This window comes from Brassica napus, chromosome A1, assembly GCF_020379485.1.
Source record: "Brassica napus cultivar Da-Ae chromosome A1, Da-Ae, whole genome shotgun sequence".
NCBI classification, from domain to species: domain Eukaryota; kingdom Viridiplantae; phylum Streptophyta; class Magnoliopsida; order Brassicales; family Brassicaceae; genus Brassica; species Brassica napus.
This window is the reverse complement of record NC_063434.1, coordinates 20,013,072-20,034,656: the sequence shown is the minus strand read 5'-3', so window position 1 is coordinate 20,034,656 and position 21,585 is coordinate 20,013,072. Positions and strand designations below refer to the sequence as shown.

Below are 21,585 nucleotides of genomic sequence, written 5' to 3'. Positions count from 1 at the left end.
TCAAAACTCTATGATTTTTGTTTAAGTTTGGTTGATGTTTTGGATTTGGTTTGTTATTGCAAAATATATTACTCTGTTTCGGCTAGGATGTTTGTTTTTGGTTTGAAACTTTGTTATTTGACAATCGATTCAGGTTTTAAGCTTTTGAATATTTTTTTTTTAAATCAGGTCTTATACAATTTGGGTGTTTCAATTATACCCGAAAATAACCGAACCCGATCCATAATAATCCGAACCCGACCCGAATTCTTAAATAACCCGAACGGGTTCTACACCTCTCCACCCGAAAACCCGAAAACCCGAATCACCCGATCCGAACCCGAACGGGTACCCGAACGCCCAGGCCTACTTTTTTACATTTGAAACACTTAACTTTTTTTCTGGAAACCCATCCAGAAACAATATTTTAACCTTCCAAGATATATGATACCCAAATAAAATACTTGATATCCTTCCAATCTTTCTTATGTAACCAGACGCCAACAACATAACAAAATAAACAGTCATAACTAAAACCGAGTCTTAACTAAAACAAAAAATGTTTTCATGCATCATTCTCATTTCCCAAAGCTCTCATCCACAAATTGGTTGAAGATCTCACAAGACAAGGTTCTCCTTAGCTCCAATGCATTGTCATCATTAATCTTTGTCATGTCTCCTATCTTCAATGACTGGCACTCCAGAATCTTGACAAGAAATATCCCACAGTTGAAAGGATGTTTTGTCTTGGGTAAACCTTGTGCCTGCTCAATCTCAAATGGAATCATCTTCACCTTATCTACCTCATCACCAGAAGATTCCACCAGCAGATTAGAAATCAACACTGTCATATTTAAAAATCAATATCAAGATAGAATCAGTTGAATATTTCAAACCAAGAAACAGATGAATACATCAAATACAGATTGTTTATACATACCTGCCAACTTTTTCACTTGAGGAATATCAATGCTGTTGCTTTCCTTTTGAAAACAATCATATACTGTGATTCTTTTCTTCTTCAAATGAATTTCCATCCCAATCCAGACATTGCTTTTTTTTCCAAGAGTAATCCCATACACAACATCAACATCTTCTCCCCATGTCTTCTCTGGATATACCTTCCCTCTCACAGTATCTTTAAATAAATCGTTGAAAATCTTTTTACCTTTGACCTTTTCTTTCTTGTAAGCCAAATCATCAGAGAGCAAGCAATGCAAGAACTCCATAGGTAGGAAGCACGCCTTTGGAATCTTGTAGTTGTGGAACCAAGCAGCATTCTCATTTCTTCTGCAATTTAGCATTGCAAAGGCTCCATCAATGTGCTGCAAGAAAAAAGGCAAACATTATCTAATTTGTTACTATATAATTTCCTGAAACTAAACAAATCCTTCCTGAATTTTTTTTTAAAAAAAAAGCTCAAGGCAAGAACATATGTAAACAAATTACCTCTTTCTTAAGGTCCTTTTTTGCATTTTCCATGCTTTGAAAGAAAGATTTCCTTATCTTATTATCATTGATTGATAGGGACCTGCAGTCGATTAAAGATTCAAAGGAATTACCAAACCTCTTATACATAAATATAAGAATATATAGACAAGGACAGAAACATGCTTACGTTTCATGCATGCCGGGCTTTAATGTCATCCAATTTTGAAGCCTTGAAAGCTTATGTTCCGCAGGAGTTGAAAACGGATCAACTGCAGGTATAATCTCAGGTATTACAGTTAAAGCCGGATTTCTGTCAGACTTGAATGGAGTTTTTGTGTCTCTAGATCGTTTAGGCACCCTCTCGCTCCTTCTTAGGAAAACATTATCCATTCCTGAATTTTGTGATGAGGCAGCAGCTTTCCTTTTCTTATCAGGCTTCACCTTTAATCAAACAATAGACACCAAGCAAAATATTATCAAATTTGTTGCAATCGGAATTTCTGGAAACCATTCCTGAAACTAAAATGTATGTATATCAAACAATTCACGTGAAGTATAATTCTAGTTATGATTTACCTTATCTGCCATCTTCCAGACTCCATCTTTCCATTCTCTATGAATTCGCAAATCTGAATGTTTGAATAGAATAGTTTCCATAGAAGTATAGAGACACACCGAGTATGTGTTATCACCAAGTACCATGCTAATTTGTCCGCTGCTCCAGCCATTGTTGTAGAAGGCTTCTACCTTATCCATCATCTCAAAGGATTTTTGGTCACTAGTTGGTGTTGCAGGACGTATTTTGTCAGCCGTGATAGTATCCTGAAGTTTCTGAAGTCTATGTTGGTCTGTGAAGAGTGTCGTGTACTCAACTGTCAGCTCCTCTAGTCCTTCACACAGTTTAAGATCAACAACCTTTCCTGGATACCATATTTCGTCATCAGTAGACAAAATTTCAACCTCTGCGCCTATTTGAAAGTGAGCTAGAAGCCTGCTTACTTCAACCTATTAAAAATGAAGATTCAGTAACATCAGCGGTTTTAAATTGTTAGAATAATAATTTAAGATCAAATATACTCGATGCATACCTCGTTTTTTTCTGAAAAATCTATAGAACTTGTCTGAAGATGCTCTGTTTGCTGAGTAATAGGCGGCATCTTCGAAACATATGTGGAAACTAGCTCAGTAGTAGGTTCTGTAGTATCCTTGAGATTTTCTTCTGCTTGATTCTGCTCTGATGGTGTCTCATCGGATTGATCTCCCTCACTTGTCTGAAGGTGCTGTGTTTGCGGAGTAAGAGGCTGTGTCTTCGAAACATCTGTGGAAACTAGCTCAGTAGTAGGTCCTGTAGTATCCTTGAGATATTCTTCCGCTTGATTCTTTCTGCTTGATTGTGAATGCTCTCCTTCACTTGTAGAAAAATATTGGGTCGCAGTTTCTGTCTCACTCTATAAGACAAAAGTAAATGGTAAGAGTTAGTTGAATAGAAAAATATTACCTAAACATTTTAAATATTTCTTCTTACCAAAGCATTCTTATTTTCTTCAATAACTAGTGCAATTAGTGAAGACAATGGAGAGGAGGGTCTGTAATGCACAGCATGTGTATCCTCCTGTAATAACAGTAAAATAAAAGAGGTAGTTATGAAGAAGTTTCTACAATTTAAAATTCAAGTTGTACTTATGAAAGACATTTCTATGCTTACCTTTTTATTGTTTGCTGAAATGATCTCAGTCAATGGCTGTGTAGCCTCATACGTTTCCTCTGTTACCGTCTGCAAAAAAAACAAAAAAAAGTCAGGTAGGGGATCAAAAACACGTACAAAAGCTTTCAAACATTACTTGAAATCTCCAAGATTTTTTGAACATTTACCTGCTGTTTCTGAATTGGAGTAAAAACTTGAGTCTCAATACTCTTTGGAGATATTGGAGAAGAAGGTGTCTCATTCATTTCCAGTGTTTCTTTTTGCAAAACTTGAGTCTGAGCAGCAGGTGACTCAATCACAATCTGCAAAAAATATCAGGAAAGGCCATCATGAATACATTCAATTATAATTCTAGAGTAAATATTACCTCATCATCTGGTTTTCCTTCTCCTTGATTAGTTTTGGGTGGCGTTTCATCAGTAGAGGTTTGTGTTTCCCTCTGCCAAAAATTAGAAAGGTCTATATATGTAAATCACCCAAAACTAATTGTAAACTCCAACTGTCATTGAGCATATACCTCTTTTGTCAGATTAGGAGTAAAAACTTGAGTATCAAGGGCAGGCGTGTCATCCGATGGCTCTCTCTCAATCTGTAAAAATTATCACGAAGTCAATCCAGAGTACGTTCTAAAGCTTTCAAACATTAACTTAAAAATCCAAGATTTTTTTTGACCATGTACCTGCTGAGTCTGACTTGGAGTATAAACGGGAGTTTCAATACTCTTTGGAGCTATTGGAGAAGAAGGTGTCTCATTCATTTCTACTGTTTCTTTCTGCAAAACTTGACTCTGACTAGCAGGTGACTCACTTGTTAATTTCTCTCTCACAATCTGCAAAAAAATATCAGGAATGGCCATCATGAATACATTCAACTATAATTTCTAGAATAAATATTACCTCATCATCTGGTTTTCCATCTTGATTAGGATTGGATGGCCTCTCACCGGTAGACGTTTCTGTTTCTTTCTGTCAAAAATCAGAAAAGCCTTTATATGTAAAAAAAAATCACCCAAAACTAATTTGTAAACTCCAACTGTGAAAACAATATCATTGAGCATATACCTCTTTTGTCAGATTAGGAGAGAATACTTGAGTATCAAGGGCATGAGTTTCATCATCTGATTCATTCATTGTGTCCTGCAAAAATCAAGAATGCATTCTAGAATATGTACAAAAGCTTCCAAATATTACTTCAAAACTCAACAATATTTTATTGGTTACATACCTCATTTGTCAAATTAGGCTGTTGAGACATTGGAGATAAAGGCGTCTCACTCGATGATTGCGTGTAATCCTGCAAAAATCAGGAAGGCATTCAGGATTTTGTACAAGAATTTCCAAATATTTTCTTAATAATTTTTGAGCATATACCTCATTTTGTTGAGACTTTGGAGATGCAGCTGATTCAATCATTGTCTCCTGCAAAAATCAGGAATGCATTCAAGAAGTACAAAAGCTTTCCAAATATTACTTCAAAACTCAACAATATTTATTGGTTACATACCTCATGTGTCAAATTAGGCTGTTGAGACATTGGAGATAAAGGTGTCTCACTCGATGGTTGCGTGTGAGACATTGGAGATAAAGGTGTCCCACTGGATCGCTGTTTGTCAAATATTAGGAAGGCATTCAAGAATATGTACAAGATCTTCCAAAAAATACTTGAAAATGCAAATGTAAAAGAAGATGTTTTGAGAATTTACCTTTTGTGTCACGTTAGTGGGAAAAACATTGCTGTTTCCTTCCAACTCTGACACACGAGCTCTAAGATGTATGTTTTCTTCTTCCAGTAATGACATTCGATCCTTCATGCTCTTCAGATTCTCCTCCATTACCGTGATGATCCTGTTCACTTTTTCATTTACTGAATCCTCATCAATCGGAGTAGAAGCTTGGCCAGTCTCCTTATTTGCCATCATTTGAATAAGAGCATCCAATGTGTCAAATGTGTCTACACACCTATTTTCCCAGTCATCGGCTGTAATCTTGTACCCTTTCTTTGTTACATCTTTCACTGTTTCCAACTCGTCACTATATTTGTCTTCCATGGAGATATCATCTTCTGGATCATGAGGAATAGAAGGTAGTATGCAATGGACCTTCAGCTGAGAATATTTCAAAAAAAGACCAATGAGAAACATATTAAAAAGAAAAAGCCAAATAAACTGAGAAACATATACTTGGAAAAGCTTACCTTTGTATCAGCTTCAACCTGTAAAACCCTATCAAGTGATGGATTCTCTATCTCAGTGTATTTTTCACACAAGTAAGTCGGCCCAGGAACCTCAACTGTTGGTACACACTTACTGAACTTATTCCTTAGCAAAGGAATCGACTCTAGTATCCAAAGAAGGAATACTAGAGGATAACCTTGCAACTCAAATTTGGATTTATTCTCCAAATGATTCGCGACAGCGTTTTGAATTGACTTCAGGAGCACAATGTAAGCCTCTTTTCCCCATGGATATGTCATATCCTGTGCATTTTTCGCATATTCCAAAGGAAAACTCCCTCCTTTGCTCTTCCGCAATAATATGCTCTCTACCAGGATGAGCATTGCGAGGCATATTCTCTCCTCAGAAGCATCTTCTCTTGTGTTTCTGAGCTGGTCCACCACGTCACTTAACTTATGACTACGCCCCTTTAGCAATTCCCAATTAAATCTCTCGGTTTCCCTTCGTGGTCCTTCTAATGCACCACTACATTTCAAGCCTGTCATCATATGAAATTCTCTTATAGAGAACCTCATTGGCTGCGCACCGAAATGGAACCAGCCTTCATTCTCCTTGACAGAAACGATGCTTCTAGTGAGAATGGCGTAGACTATCTTTGCTGATAACTTCAATCCTCTCTCACTGAGCTTCATTACAGGTCCCAGAAATGATCCTCGGACTCTTATCATCTCATCTGGTTTTAGGATGCTTTTGACAATAGAGATATAATCTGAACCAGAGTATTGGTTGATTGCTGACTTTTCTTTTGGCTGTGAACCAATAGGATACTTCAGCTCTGGCAGTGCTAGTTTTAGAGGTACTGAATCTGCCATCTTGTTTCTATCCTGCGTAAACAAGGAAAAAAAAAATTTCAAACTTTTCTGGAAGGCTTTCCTGAAATAACACAAATACAAAACAACACAAAAGTCTTCATTTGCTTCGCTTGTTAATAAGAACGAGTAACACACAAATCAAAATCAAAACGCAAGCTTCCCAAATTTTAATTCAAAAACCCTAATTTTAAAAAGTTACCGATTTTGAGAGTAGAGAGTGTGACGCTGATGATTAGATAGCCGGAGAAGATGATTAGCGAGCCGGAGAAGACGATTAGCGAGCCGGAGAAGATGATTCCCGAGCCGGAGACTTCGATTCCCGAGTCGGAGAAGATGATTCCCGAGCCGGAGACGACGATTCCCGAGTCGGAGAAGATGATTCCCGAGCCGGAGACGACGATTCCCGAGTCGGAGACGACAGTGCCGGTGAGGGTGAAGATTCCCGAGAGGAGCCGGAGAAGATTCGCGATCGAATGAAATGAAATGTTTTTTTTTTCTATTCTTATAACAAAGGGTATAAAGGTAAATTACCCCTTTAATGAAACCTATTTTTGTGACTTCTAATCCTGAGTGCTAGTTTGGGAAGGAAAACTTCAAAAGGTGCTATTATTGACAATTGCCCATATATTATTTAAATTAATGAATTGACGACTCAGTTAAAAACGAATAATAAATTAATAATTCAACTAAAAACTAATAAAAACATAATAATTAAGCAAAATAACCTAAAATTATGGAGAATATGACAAATCAGTAAAATCACTTTTTAAATAATATTTTGGAAGATAGATATTTCAACACAAAAAAATATCCACAAAGATTTTATAATCATGTTATGAGGACCAAAAGCCAAACTATCTCTATTGCAAAAATATCCAGCTAGTAAATCCCCCCCCAAACACTTTCATTCCTTGGATTTGCTAGTTCTTTGATCCATAATTAGTTTTGGAAAGAAAAAAACTTAAGCTGGATATTGCCAGCTCTGGGAAGCACTTGCAGGTCTGTGCAGAATGTCAACTTTGCTTTTGCACTAGCATGAATATTAACCAGCTCAAGACATGGCAATTTCTCGAGGAATTTTTTCATTTGCCCCATCTCTCCTTTAGTTCCGCAGTAGTCGATTATCTCTAGGATTTTCACGTGACATGAGGATAGGAATGAATATTCCGACAAGCATTCACAAATTAGAGGTTCAGATTCTTCTCCATATTCATCATAGAAGTGCAAGGGACCCTAAAACAGAAACATGGATGATCAATTATAGATTCTTCATTCAACATTTGGTTTTGAGATATCAAGAGCTTTCATATACCTTGATGACAAGAGTCTTCAGATTTGGAGACTTTTTAAGCAGTAGTGGCAGAAATTTCCAACTCCAACACGCGTGTTGGACCTCAGTTGCAATAGATACACGAGATAGTTTTTCGAACAGTGGGATTAATTCGGAAAATGAAAATAATAACTGAAAAGGAAAAACAAACTAGTCATCAACTCCAATCTTTAATCAGATAATCGAAACCTCAAGAAATATTTTCATTTTATAAGAAAAAAGACAGGAAAGTTAAAAAACGAATGCCTTTCCATGTTCTCAAGATGAAAGTAAAAGTACCTTTGAGGTTTCAAGAGACGACAGGTCGAGGACCTCAACATTTCTTAACCCATTAATCAGATTCATTGGATTGCTTTCATTAGGAGATCCCCTGAACTCAAGAGAAAGCTTAGCTTCAACAAGGGAGTGGAGATTAACAATCGGATACTCATCTCCAATATAACCACGGTAGTTTAAGTAGGCAAGTCTTGGAGTATCAAAAGAAAAGCTCCAAGGAAGACTACATGCGATTGTACCTTTACATGAAAGAGTGAGTCTCTCAAGAGTAGTACACGAAATGGTTAGACACTGTTTCGGATCCCAAGGGCAACCAAGCAAGGTTAATTCCTCAAGCACAGGACAAGCAGAAAGAAGAGCTTCAAACTCGCAACCAGAGAACCGAACATGAACAAGAAACAGAGTCTTAAGAGAAGGAAGATAAGCATTCTCAGGAACCATAGCAAATTTAACGAGGCTTCCTAGTTTCAGTTTAACAATTGTCTTGCAAGTGAATATCTCTAAAGGCATTGTAATCACATCTTTAGTGAGTGTGTCCAGACCAAGATCCAAGATGCCACGGCTCAGCACATTAATCATCCAACGATTGATATGAGCTGGTTCAACACTCCGTCGGATTATCATAGAGAATCTCCTAATGGTAGAATCACTGGACACAGCCAATACTCTGTCGACGAAGTCTATGAAACTCATGTTACTTTTGGCCTTGGGTTTCCAAAAGTCAACTTCAACAAAACGAATATGAAGATTCGGACTCATGGCAAACAGATTCCTCCATCTCTTTGAGAAGACAGAAGTTAATGCAGCTTCCTTTGTCGGAAGAAAAGATAAAATTTGGCAAACAGTCTCATCAGGTAAATCGCTGATCCTATCCATCTTTTTCGCCTAGAAAGCCTAGAGTCCCCGACAAGGCTGAGGAGAAACTAAGAAAAGAAAACTAACACTTAAAAAAAAACTATGATTTAGGGTTGTCGGGTTTTATTGTATAATTTGGGGTTTGGTCTGGTTTTGAAAACTAAATCGAACCAAATTCTAAACCAAACAAATAACTATCCCCTAAACATAAAAGCCCTTTTGTCAAAAAAAAAACTATCCCCTAAACATCTAATTATATAAAAAAGAGTTTCCCTCACTCCTGGACGTGCCACGTAGGAATCCACGTAGAAAATTTGCTTCATAAGGTCGTGCCACGTGTCCACCCTTTGCTCCGCTCCGTTTCATTAAAAGGAGTAGTCTTGGGCCTTCTTTTTTGTTATCTAATTATTTCGTCGATACGGCCCAGTATGGTGGTAATGTCAATTGCGCAGACCCTAATAATGATTAGACAAAAAAAAAAACAAATCTGATCTTCTTCTTCTATGCGGCGGTGATGCGGATCTTCTGCAATTCTTCATTGGATCTGAAACGGTTTATTAATGGCTGTGTGGTAAATCGCATTGATCATCCCTCCACGATTCATCTTCAATGTTTTGTGAAAGGCGGTCTCTAAACAGTATAAATAGAGGTGAGTACTGCTCTGCTAGAACTCATACTCTCTTCATATCTCTCAGCTCTCTCATCTCTATCTAATTCACTCATAATCGTATTGATCCCCTGATCTATTTTCTGATTTGGAGGTCTGGCTGCTCAGATTCTAGGACCCCAGAAACGTTAGACGCGGTGGCGAGTTGATGATGGGTGTCTACATGCTCTTTGTCGATTCTCAGGTTTCCCTTTCTGAAACTCATAATAATCTTAGTTTTTAAACAAACTCTGCTTTGTTCTGACTTTTTAGGAGTTAATTTCAATACCGTTTATTAATTATGTTTTCTTTTTGTAGATGTGTTTCAGGCGACTTCCATTCCAGCCACCAATGAAAAGGAGGGAGCACTCAAGATTCAAGAGGCAGATGGTTCATGGTGCATATGATCCCTTAAAACTTAAAGATTGTACAACTAAGGTAGAGAATGGTCAGGAGAAGTTACTGATGTATAAGAAGTGTTTCTTTATGATTGGCAGGTATTGAAGTTGGGTAGTTTGCTACACGTATGCAACGTGGTTTTCTCTTGGAGGCTTGGCACGAACTGGTAAAACATATGAAAACTATTTGGTTATGCGTGAAGGTGTTGACTTCCTTCGAGAAACTAAACAACAATGGAGGTTGGGAAGAAAGGTATTTGTCTTGCTCTGAAAAGTTAATGTCTGTTCTATAATCAGTGGTCTGGGATATGCAGGGATATATAGAATTAGGAGGAAGATCAAACCTGGTCCAAACATATGTTACATATCCCATTTCTCAACATTTTCCTTAAAAAGGTATATTGTGTTTAAGTAGTATATTATTTGTTTTAACAGGGCGAGAGAGATCTACTGCCTCTTCACCGTGTTGGGAAACTGATCATCAATTCACATTTAGAAAACAGAGACTACCCTCAACAGGTGCTACACCTTGCCTTCTTTGTATCAGAGAGATGTTTTATACTTAGATTATCATAAAAACATATGCTTTTGGTGCTGGTTGTGTGCAGGAAATGACAGGAGTGTTAATGAAGAGTTGTATTCTAAACAATGTCACCTACAAGCAAAGAATTGTATTTGCAGAAACTAAGAATTTTGTACTGAGAACCCCATTCTCTTTTTTTCCTAACTATTACTGTCACACAAACAAGTAGTTACAGTTAGTCAAACAATAACAATCTACTTACTTATGCCAGTTCCAAATATTGAGGTTTATTAGAAAATAGCGTAACACGTGTTATATTTCAAATAATTATGAAAGCCAATGTATTATCCTCTCACCTCACATTAGAAACGGAGATGAAGAATGTTGCACATCAGACATATCTTTTAGAGCTTCGACATGAACTATCAACTTCAGTCATTAAAGATTTGTATGATGTAATCACCTTAGCACTTGCCTGAGCTCCAACAACACAGTTTTTGCAAGCATAACCGTATCCTGGTTATTGAAATCATAGGGTTCACAGTGAATATAACCATCACCAGATTTCTCAAAATTCATCCCTCATGGTTTCTGTTATTCTATTAGTTATAATACAAAAGATAAAATAAGAACACACCTTAAATGAATTATTGGGGGTGCATAGAGTTGTACATACACTTCCCATATCCTTTTTATTAGAAAAACATTCAGTCAATCAAAACCAGCTTTAATCATATCAATTAAAACCTGAGCCTCTTCGTTATATTCTAACAATATGATACACTATTTCAAAATTTACAGTGGACGAGAAGTACGTAACCACAAATGAATGCACTAAACCAGTTTCAAAAGTAAAACAGTATTAAATAGTCTAATTTCTGGAACTCAAAAAAGGCTTAGTGCATAATAAAATAACATCGTACATGTACTCTAATTGTAACATTGCATGACAAGCAACAAATGGGTTTTTTAAATAAATTAAAGCATCTAATCTAAGTCCATTGATCCTTTGACAAACAAGTAATCAATCAAACCACCGAACAAGGGGTACATAGTAATATTCTTTATAGAAGTTTTAGTGAATTTAACTCATGTACAATGTTCATTGTTAAAAAAAAAACTCCTATGCAGTGTTTTAGAAAAAAAATTTTATTTGGTATGAAATATACTTTTTAAATAAGAGATAATTTAGTTTTATTTAAAACAGTGAATATTTGATATTAGCTTTACCTTTTATAATTTTAATAAACTATATTATATAAAATATATTATAAACATTAAATAACATATAAAAAAGAAAAATTCTGTAAGATAATTTTTTTCTTAAAGTTTTTGTCACAAAAATAACTCTCGGTGAAGAAAATGACCAAAACTTTTATTATTAAAGGGAAAATATACATTCATACCTTAGGATTAACTAATCTAGACTTAGTGTTAGAGTTAAGGAGTGAGATTTTGAGGATATGATTTCAAATTAAAAAAAAAAAATATAGATTAAAATTTCAAAATAAAAAGAGCTATTTTGATCATTTTCTTTATTAAATGCTATTTTGTGATAAAAAAAATTAAAAAGAGATATTTAAGAGAATTGCCCTATAAAAAAAAGTAATAAACAAAAACATGATATAAATAATATATATAGCAAACTGAAATATCATATAAACAACTATCGTAAACAAGCAAAATATATTTTATCACATATAATTCCTCCTCACATAAAACTTTCTAAAAAAACAAAAATCATTATCATATACATCGTTCGCAAATGCAAACTTGAAACTCAAACCACAAAATCGAAAACTTAATAACCTAGATCATAACTAAAGTATATCCCGCCCGTAGGGCGGGCCGACCCTAGTTATTTAGAAAATGATTTTTTAAATTTTGTGTGTCCTGCATTCATTTTGAAAAAAAAATGTGATATAGTTTACTTAAAGAGATAATATGTCTTCCTTCTAATTATTACATGAAAAAATTTAATAAATGTATATTATATATATAATTATTATTAAAATTCTAAAAAAATAATATAACTTTAAATATGTATTTTTTAATAAAGTGAATTTATAATAAAAGAAGTAAGTAATTTCGTATAATTATTTGTATTCATGAAATTATTAAATAATTTTAACAAATAAACTATGAAAATTTTAATTTTATGGATAATTAAATATTTACGTTATATTTGGATCCAAAGGTATTAATGAGTTTTTAATATATTAAATTTAGTTGTATTTAAATGTTATATAATAATTGTTGTGTGGTGATTATTTATTTATTGAGATAAATAAAATAAATAATTTTTTTAGATGTGATAGAATTTAAACAAAAAAATATGCTCAGAGCTATAGTCTTAAATATATAAACTAAGATAGATGAAATTTTCATTTTAATTAAATTTTACTTCACTACACCAAAAATTAAACTAAATATTGTTAAGTCAAATGGAAAAATAAATAATAACTAACTATTTATGATTTTATTCTTTATTTTTAAACGGAAAATTGTTACAAATATCATATTCATAGTACCACTTTTCATGTTTACACTAACCATTTTTATCCCTACTTTTAATTAAGGGTAAAAGACATATATACCTCTAGGTAGTGTTTTTAAAACCAGACCGGATGACGAACCGAATTTTTTTGGGTCATGGATCATTGTGGTTCGACCGGATTCGATCGGGTTTACTTAGATTAAACTAAATTTGAATGATATTTTATATATAATATGCACATGTTTTTTTTTAAAAAATAGATCTTATCAAATAAAATGTTTAAATAGCCATAATGTGTAGCCAAACTTAAAACAACAATTAAAATCTAAAATTAACATGAAAAGCACATTTAAACTTTATTCGGAGATCTTATCACTCTAAATCTTCATCACCTTTAAAAAAAATTATATACACATTAGGTAAAAGTTATATTTTGAAATACAAATTTCAGAAACGTAAATGTTTTAATTATTTAACATCTTCAGAACAAGTGATCATGAAATAAAAATTTAAACAAAGTAAGAAAGTAGACAAAAAAATATCATGACCTGAATATTAAACTTTGTGAATCTTGTAATTTATGAGTTGTAGAGACGCCAAAAAAAAAGACGAGAGACGATACTTTATTAATCTTAGATAAATTTTATTTTTAATCAAAAAAGAATAAAAATTAATTGTTTCATTAACGTAATTTTGGGTTATTTACGAACCGGGGTTTGGCCAGTTCATTGGGTCGCCGGTTCCCGGGTTTTTGACGGTTCGATATGAGTTTTTAACTGATTCGATTTTAGTTGGGTTTTAGCATTACCCAACCCAGATTATTTTTGGTTCATGGTTCAACCCGCTCTGACTGTCGGTTCGGTCTGGGTTCAAAAAACATTGCTCTAGGTTAACAAATATAGACTTATAATTTAGAGCTGGGGTGTGGTGGGGCTTTTGAAATGTAAAATATATGATTCTAATAAATATATAAATAAATACTTAAAAACATATAATTTAAAAAAAATAGTTTCAAACATAATTTTTGATTTTCAAAAATTATAAAGAAGTTTAAATTTGAAAAAATATAATACAAAAAAACATAAAAAAATTATTTTATTTGTTTATTTAAATAATTATTTATATATATATATATATAGAACAAGATTATAAGATTTTTTTGCTACTAAATGAATAAGGTATTTTTGAAAATGTCCTTTTAGTGGTGGTAAAGATGAATAATAGACCATGAAAGTGGTAAACATGAAATTCTCATTTTTTAAATTAATAAAATGAAATTATATTTATATATATAATTATTTTGAAAGATTTATTTCTGTGTTCGGCGCATGAAACCACCTAGTGTAACATTAATTATGAAAATGAATTTAAAGTCATATGTATGTATCAAACTTTTTGGGTCTAAAAAAAAAAATCCTCAATATAATTTCTTTTTGCGACTTAATCTGTGAAATCAAAAACTGGTCAATACAAGAAGTAAAATTCATAGGACATCTGTCTATTGATGACAAAACTATATCGTTTGTTTTTTTTTTTTTGGTCAAGACAAAACTATATCGTTTTAAAAGCTATTTTTAAACAAAAGTATGTAACTTAGAGATTTTAAACCGTCACCTCCATGACATCTAACTAGAGATATCAAAGCAGACCGCAACCCGCAAATTACGTTCAAGTAGCCCATTAGCGGAGCGGTTTGGACATGTATATGCAAATTGCAACTCGCGGACAGATCAATACGCACGGACTAAAATAAAAGATTTTTTTACTTTCCAAGACACTTTATGTCTTTGAATTTACTCTCCAAGACACATTGCACATGTGACATACTTCTTCCTTAGTCATTGTCTTTTATACCCTTATGGTAGAGAAAGTAGAAAAAACAAACCGGTTGAAATCCTATATTTTGGTTTACCAATTGTACCAACCCTATCTTTAATTCAGATTAACACATTTTTCTCTCTCTCTTTTACAATTCTCTCTCTCTCTCCAACGCTTCCTTCTTGCGGCGATTTTTGAAAACCCTAGATCTAAGTTCTTTACAGTCTCTCCTTCCATCTCCTTGCGTTCTTCACACACTCTCCGCCATTCCGCCGTTCTTAAATATCCGCTGCTTCCTGTACTTGTCACAGTCGCTAACTCCTATGGAGGAAGATCACATCCACTCTCCACTCGTCAGCCAATACGTGGCACAGCTTTACGGCTCAACTTCTCACAGCAAGTCAACAACTGGTGAACCCGTCCACGCTTCACCCATCCACGCCTCACCCATCCACAATCCCCAAACACCTTCATCCCCATAAATGTTTCACCCGTCCACTCTTCCTCCGTCCATGCTTCACCCGTCCATGCTTCACCCATCCACACCTCACCAATCCACAATCTCCAAACACCTTCATTCCCCATCAACGTTTCACCCATCCACGCTTCTACCATCCAAAATCCTTCCGTACACAGCCCACCCGTCCACAACTCAAGGAAATGCAGTTGGATCTATAAATGTCAAACCAAAAACAAGAACAAACTGAAACCTTCAATTTCTGCCAAGAACAGCTCCAATAAAGACAAAAACTTAGTGTGCTCGGTCGCTTTCTCTACATCCAACACAATAAATTCACGTCCTTATCAAAGCTGACTTACTTCTCAAGTTTCAATTTTGGCCTTTGATTGAAACCACAAGATCCAGATCCGACGGTCAAGATTAAGGCACTTCACTCAATAAGCCTAACCAATAAATGCCTCCTAGGAAACAAATAAACCGAGCTCCATAGGCCAAACCGGTTTCCCTTTGAGAATCAAAAAATCAAGCTGCCTTCGATAAGGGTATATTCGTCTGTTTTTTGTCTTTGGCCAAAGGAAAGTGCTTCACATGTGCAATGTGTCTCTTAGTGCAAGAGAAAGACAGAATGTGGCCCATTATGTAATCAACTCAAAATAAAATCGAATCCGTTGCGGGTTAGACTACTTGGACCCTAGTTCGTCCACTTAATATTATTAAAATTTAAAGTTTGGTAGAATATAAAGATTATGAATAACTTGAAACACAATTTTGTTCCTAAATATTTTATTCTCTATTACAAAAAACTTTGACCCATTTTAAATATAAATGAACACAAATAGAAAAAACAAGAACAGACAAACAATTAAAGAAAATCGCATTTTACATTTGCACAACATTAATTAGGTTTAGGTTTATGTTAGCAACTTTAGAATCTAATTTTTACAACAAACACAAAAAGTGAATCTTTTAATCAACTATCTCAACACTTTAACCTTCACTTGCTTTGTATTAACATATATAAACAGGATTATAAATGATCTTTGGCTTTTATATCTCAATTCATTATATATTGTTTATTCTCAATTGTTTTGATTCCTAGACACAAATGTTGGATGATAATTAAAAAGAACATACTATATGTAAATAATTCAAAGAATAGGGGTACTGTAAAAATATTTTTTATAATCTCTCGTTTTTCTTTAATTTCTATAATTTTTCTTGAAGAAAAACTCCATGGTTTATTTTTTTATAAATCACACTCATTCGAAAACAACATTTATAGCACGAAAACTACATAGCATACTTTAAATATCATTATTAGTTTTACAATTTTATAGATTACTAGTATTTTAAATTGTTTCAGCGAAGTACACAAAAATGTGTGTTTACGTGTGTCATGCAATTTTAAATTGATTAAATATTAAATGTATTTTATATATTTTTGTTCTTATTTAAAAATATTTTTTTATATTTTTTAAATTATTTTAAAAATATTTATAATTTTCTCATTCCAAGTAACACAGTAATTGTCATCTAATTTTAAAATTAGATGATAGTTTTTGAAATTTAAAAAAAAATATTTGGAAGTTTAGACAAAGACCAAAATATGCATTCAAAATGTTGACCTTTATAGGAAGAGAAAATTAGACCTAAAGATATATTTTGTCTTATCAATTATACTTATAGATACATTGTACTTGTAAGACACTTTATTAAATTAAAATGTCTAACTTAATCTCTATTTAAGAGACATATAATCTAATGAGTAAGGAAAAAATCAATAATAAAGATATACTAAAAAATTGTAACCACTTATTCTATTTCTTTGCTTCACGTGAAATAACTGTAATGTTGATGAAAGGAGGGTTCAACAGGCTGGTGCAATGGTTCTTCCGTCAATCCCAGGAAGATGGTGTTTTACGGATGATTCCTGGAAAGACAACGATATTTTCTCAGGACAAGGATGGTATAGTACTCTAGAGGGTTTTGCGGATTTGATGGGTGCAAGGAATGTCCGGGCGTCCCTTTCTCCACTTCATGCAGAAATGGAAGCTTTGTTATGGGCAATGGAATGTATGAAGAACTTACGACAATTTCAGGTTACGTTTGCAATGGATTGTTCTCAATTGGTGAAGATGGTTTCAACACCAGAGGACTGGCCAGCATTTGCAAGTTATTTGGAGGATATAAACAGCTTGAAAGAGAGTTTTTCCTGTGCAGAGATTATCTATGTTCCAAGAACGCAGAACAAGCAGGCGGATAGCTTAGCCCGTAGCGCTAGGAAGGAAACGTCTTTTGTTGTTCACATGGATCAAGATCTCCCAGTTTGGTTCACAGAGTCTATATGAGTATGTAAAGTAGATGACAAAAAAAAAAAACTGTAATCTTGTAATCCCTTCTTCATCTTCTAGATCACTTTTTGCCTCATTAAGAGCATCTGAGCATTTCTCTCCATCACAAGATAGTTCATCTGTTAAAGAAAGGAATAGCTTTTTATTATGATTTTATAATATTTGACAAAATAAATATAAAAATTGAGTCTTTGAGAAATTAGTTAAAGTTTTAAAATCAAGAAGGGGAAGAAAAGCAAAGAAAAATATAAGGATAAATAAAGAGAAAAAGAAGATGAAGAAGGGATTACAAGATTACAGTTATTTCAGAGAGAAATGCTTAGATGCTCTTAATGAAGCAAAAAGTGATCTAGCATACTCTTACGAAATCTTGCATACTCTCTACTCTTAGTGAAATAAGAGATTTCCAATTTTGCCCTTACGTTTTTCCTCCTCAATTGAAAATTTAAATTTTGAATTTTGGGTATCAAATTCAAAATTTGAATTTTGAATTTTAGTAAAACTAAAAACCATGTTGAACCAAGTTACACCACTGCCGAAGTACAAACTTGGTATAACTATGTCATAGTTTTACCAAGTTATACCTCGAAGATGGTATAACTAGGTTTTAGTTTTACCAAGTTGTACATTTGTCAAGGTACAACTTGGTAAAATTATAACCTAGTTATACAGTTTTACCAACGATTGCACGAGTTGATAAAACTAGTACAGAGTTTTACTAAGTTGTACCGTTGTCGAAGTACAACTTTGTAATACTTTGAACCTAGTTTAACCAAGTTCTACAGTTTTACAAAGTTGTACTTTAACGATTGTATAACTTGGTAAAATTTTGTTTATGGGTTGAAGTTTTACTTTCACATTTCTCATATATTCTTGCAGCAAGCCAGATCTGTAGTGCGAGAGAGAGAAAGAGAGAGACAAAGAGAGAAGAAAGAGGAAAACATGTGAGATTCGAAGAAGAAGAATCCTAAAATTGCAAACAAAGAACAACAAATCAAAAAAGAGGAAAAACATATAATATTCGAAGAAGAATGGATTCGAAGAAGAAGAGATTCGAAGAAGAAGAGATTCAAAGAAAAACAAAAGGAAAAGCAGAACACCCGAAGAAGAAGAAAACTAAAGACAAAAAAGTTTGGATCGAAGAATGAAAGAGAAGAGAGAAAAAGAGAAGAGAGAAAGAAGATGAAGAATGTAAATGAAATCTAGATCTGTAGAGATAAGAGATAAAATTAGGTTTAATGGCATGTTGTGTAAATAAGTTGATTCATATTGGGTATATTAGATTTTTTATCAGATTTCGAATTAAAAATAAATGAAAATGAAATGAATTATAGATGAGGAGTATCTGAGATTTTTTTTTAAAAGAGAGAAGTATTGGAGCAATTGATTCCTTGTGATGACCGAGAATTTTCTCACCAGGATATGATTCCTTGCAGCAAAAGCACGAACGATGATGCTAGTGTGTGTTATCTCGGATATAAGGAAGCTAATCAAAACCAAAAAACTTCAACATCTGTATTTTAAAGATTTTTGAGAATTGTGCTGGCAGGTTACAACAAAACAAATTATCCAGGATTGCTCCATCTATGAGGAATATGCTCCATTTTGCAGGGTTTGTCCATCCACGCATTTCTCATCCCCAATTCCATCCGCATAAAAAACTCGTCCATAAAAAAATATCCACACTTCCTTTTTCTGTTCGAATTTGATAAACGGGATATACATTTAACATATAGAAGAACTGTGTTGATGGACAAATCCTGCCAAATGGAACGTCCCTACAAATCACAATGTCTCCCAAAGTGTAATTCTCTCTATTGATAGACATAAGAGCATCAACATTAATAGAACCCTTGTATGTCTCTCAAATAATATTTTTTTTTATTATTGATTGAGTGACAAATCTAAAAAAATAGTTGACAAAATTCTTAGGCCAGCTCTTTGCATAGAACATGTTCTTTCCATCTTCTTCCTTCTCTCTTACTCTATTCATTTATGAAAATATTACATTGTAAGACAGTTTCAAGTTTTTAATATCACTATAAGGTAGTATGACTACTAAGGTAGTTTTTGTTAACTAAAATCACTCATCTAACTAAAATGGTCCCACATTTTTTGGAAACTAGTTACTTTTCTCTTTCTCTCGGGACTAAACATTTAAACCTAAAAACATATTAAAAAAATCAGAAATTATCAAAGCTTCTTCTTCACACTCCCCCTTCTCCGCTGCTGTAACTCTTCTTTCTCTGTCGCATCTCTTATTTTCCGCCGCAACTTGTCCTTCTCATCTTAGGATGTGTTTTGCAACTCAACTATGCTGTCACCGTGACCTAAGCTCTCGCCATCGTTGAGTGTCCTCGTAGCCGTGACCTAAGCTCTCGTCCTCGACGTTTCGTGACATAAGCTCTCGCCGTCGAAACGTGATGTTTCATCGTCGAAACGTGATGTTTCATCGTCGCCGTGACCTACATGTCTCTCCGGCGCGCTCTGATACTGGCAAAATAAGTGAAAATTGCATATTTGGTCCCTAAACTTATTTGTTATTTATTTTGTAACCCCAATATTTTTTAAATGTGAAAGTTGGTCCTTAATTTTGTCTCAAACTTCAGAAACTATATTTTAACCCCTTTTAGTAAGAATACATCTATGAAATAGAATAAAAACAACTAATGACACACCTAAATTTCGGAATTTGCATTACTAGCCCATGTGATATGCCAAAAATAAACAAATGCAATAAACAAATACTAGTATGATCAAAATGAACTATAACAAGATACTTAAAATCATTAGAATCATCAGATATCATAACTTGTGCACTGTACAAAGAACCAACGTACATGTGACTTTTTATAAACTATTGTACATGTGGATAGTGAAAAACATGTGTACACGTTGACGATATTTGCGGTGCTAATATTTTACTCCATCTTGATTCAAATAAAAGTCTAGAGTTGAGTATTGTTAGGTTCTAATGTTACATATATTTCTGGCGTCTAAGATATCTTGGTCCAATGCGACTTTTCAGGTGTTCCATAGAATACTTACACAAGTTTTTATCCCATTATGTACAAAGATAATGAAGAAAACAAATAAATAAATCAGGGAGAAATTTCTCAAATGATGTGTCTAATTTTGAGCTCAAATGATGTAATCCCAAAAGACAAACAAAAGAATTCATGGACACAATGGTACACCTTTGAGCAACTATAGTGTATGCTACCGTGTGCACCTTAGTGTACAATATGGTGTACATTCTGGTGTACGTGTACCCATAGATGTACGCTTACGTGTACGTAACCCATAAGTATACGTGTACGTAACCCATAAGTATACGCTCACGTGTACACCCAGGAGTACACTCTCGTGTACGCCCCTATGTACGCTTTAGTGTACGCTACAGTGTACACCTTAATGTATGCTACGGTGTACACCCTAGTGTACGCTGTGGTGTACACCCTAGTGTACGCTATGGTGTACACCCAAGTATACGCTACAGTGTACATCGTAGGATACACCATATAGTGCATACTATATGTTTTAGTGTACAATATGGTGTACGCCCGGTGTACACTCCAATGTACGCTCTCGTATATGCCCCCGTATACGCTTGTTGTACGCCCCAGTGTACGCTCGGTGTTCAATTCATGACAATAGGTGTACACACCAAGATGTATCATTCATGCCAATAGGTGTACACGCCAAAGATGGTGTAGATAATGAGATGTACACATGCTTTTGTGTGTTATTGATATCTAATGATTTTTAGCTTTAATTTTTTCATTTAATTTATTTTTCCAATACATTTATTTATGTGCATATATATGATCATTTTATTAACATAGGGTTGTAGTACAAAATTGGTTAATTTTGAGCTAAATCAAAGAGACAATTGTTTATTTTGAAAGTTTGTAGGTAAAAATGAAAGTAATAAAAACCAAAGATCATATGTGCTATAATGAAGATGTACTGGAATGAATAATCAAGAAATTTGTTGGGTTTTGAGGTTTTATTTTTTGACCATTCGTGAAATTATGAAAATGTACTAGAATGAACAATCAAGAAGTTTATGGTTTAATTTGAGTAGACATATGCACAATTAATATGTTTTGTGTTAAAAACGAAATTATACAAAACGTGAAGGACTAAATGTGCAAAAAACCCAAGAGTAGCCATTGATGTTATCGAGCTTCTACAGAGCCGTGATGGCGAGAGAGATGAGGTCACGGCGCCGGGAATGTTGCTTAAACGCAACATAAGAGATGACAAGA

The 21,585-nt window shown here is 34.0% G+C and overlaps 2 protein-coding genes and 1 long non-coding RNA gene across 5 annotated transcripts; 1 reads left to right on the top strand and 2 right to left on the bottom strand.

Annotated features, from left to right (window-relative positions):
• Positions 1-424: 424 nt before the first annotated feature.
• On the bottom strand, positions 425-6,266 carry LOC106361239. Of its 3 annotated transcripts, XM_048736055.1 has the most exons (19): positions 5,309-6,266; positions 4,818-5,219; positions 4,619-4,717; positions 4,486-4,533; positions 4,340-4,408; positions 4,177-4,251; positions 4,012-4,080; positions 3,795-3,944; positions 3,633-3,704; positions 3,483-3,554; positions 3,283-3,417; positions 3,116-3,184; positions 2,936-3,022; positions 2,499-2,858; positions 1,987-2,415; positions 1,598-1,851; positions 1,429-1,510; positions 920-1,304; positions 425-823 (listed from the first exon to the last, which is right to left on the bottom strand). In XM_048736055.1, the coding sequence occupies exons 1-19, from the start codon at positions 6,158-6,160 to the stop codon at positions 558-560; spliced, it is 3,975 nt and encodes a 1,324-aa protein (XP_048592012.1). In that variant the 5' UTR covers positions 6,161-6,266; the 3' UTR covers positions 425-557. The 3 variants fall into 3 exon arrangements, with proteins under 3 accessions (XP_048592012.1, XP_048592016.1, XP_048592014.1); XM_048736059.1 differs by lacking the exons at positions 3,483-3,554; positions 3,633-3,704; positions 3,795-3,944; XM_048736057.1 differs by lacking the exons at positions 3,633-3,704; positions 3,795-3,944; positions 4,012-4,080.
• A 752-nt stretch (positions 6,267-7,018) lies between these two features.
• LOC106422499 (F-box/LRR-repeat protein At3g58980-like) lies at positions 7,019-8,781 on the bottom strand. Its single transcript, XM_013863280.2, has 3 exons — positions 7,770-8,781; positions 7,473-7,622; positions 7,019-7,393 (listed from the first exon to the last, which is right to left on the bottom strand). The coding sequence occupies exons 1-3, from the start codon at positions 8,640-8,642 to the stop codon at positions 7,100-7,102; spliced, it is 1,317 nt and encodes a 438-aa protein (XP_013718734.2). The 5' UTR covers positions 8,643-8,781; the 3' UTR covers positions 7,019-7,099.
• A 244-nt stretch (positions 8,782-9,025) lies between these two features.
• LOC106356900 lies at positions 9,026-10,466 on the top strand. The gene is made up of 6 exons (XR_001272180.3): positions 9,026-9,270; positions 9,383-9,472; positions 9,586-9,664; positions 9,765-9,918; positions 10,101-10,184; positions 10,274-10,466. It is a non-coding gene; the product is annotated as an uncharacterized LOC106356900 (long non-coding RNA).
• The last annotated feature ends 11,119 nt before the right edge of the window (positions 10,467-21,585 follow it).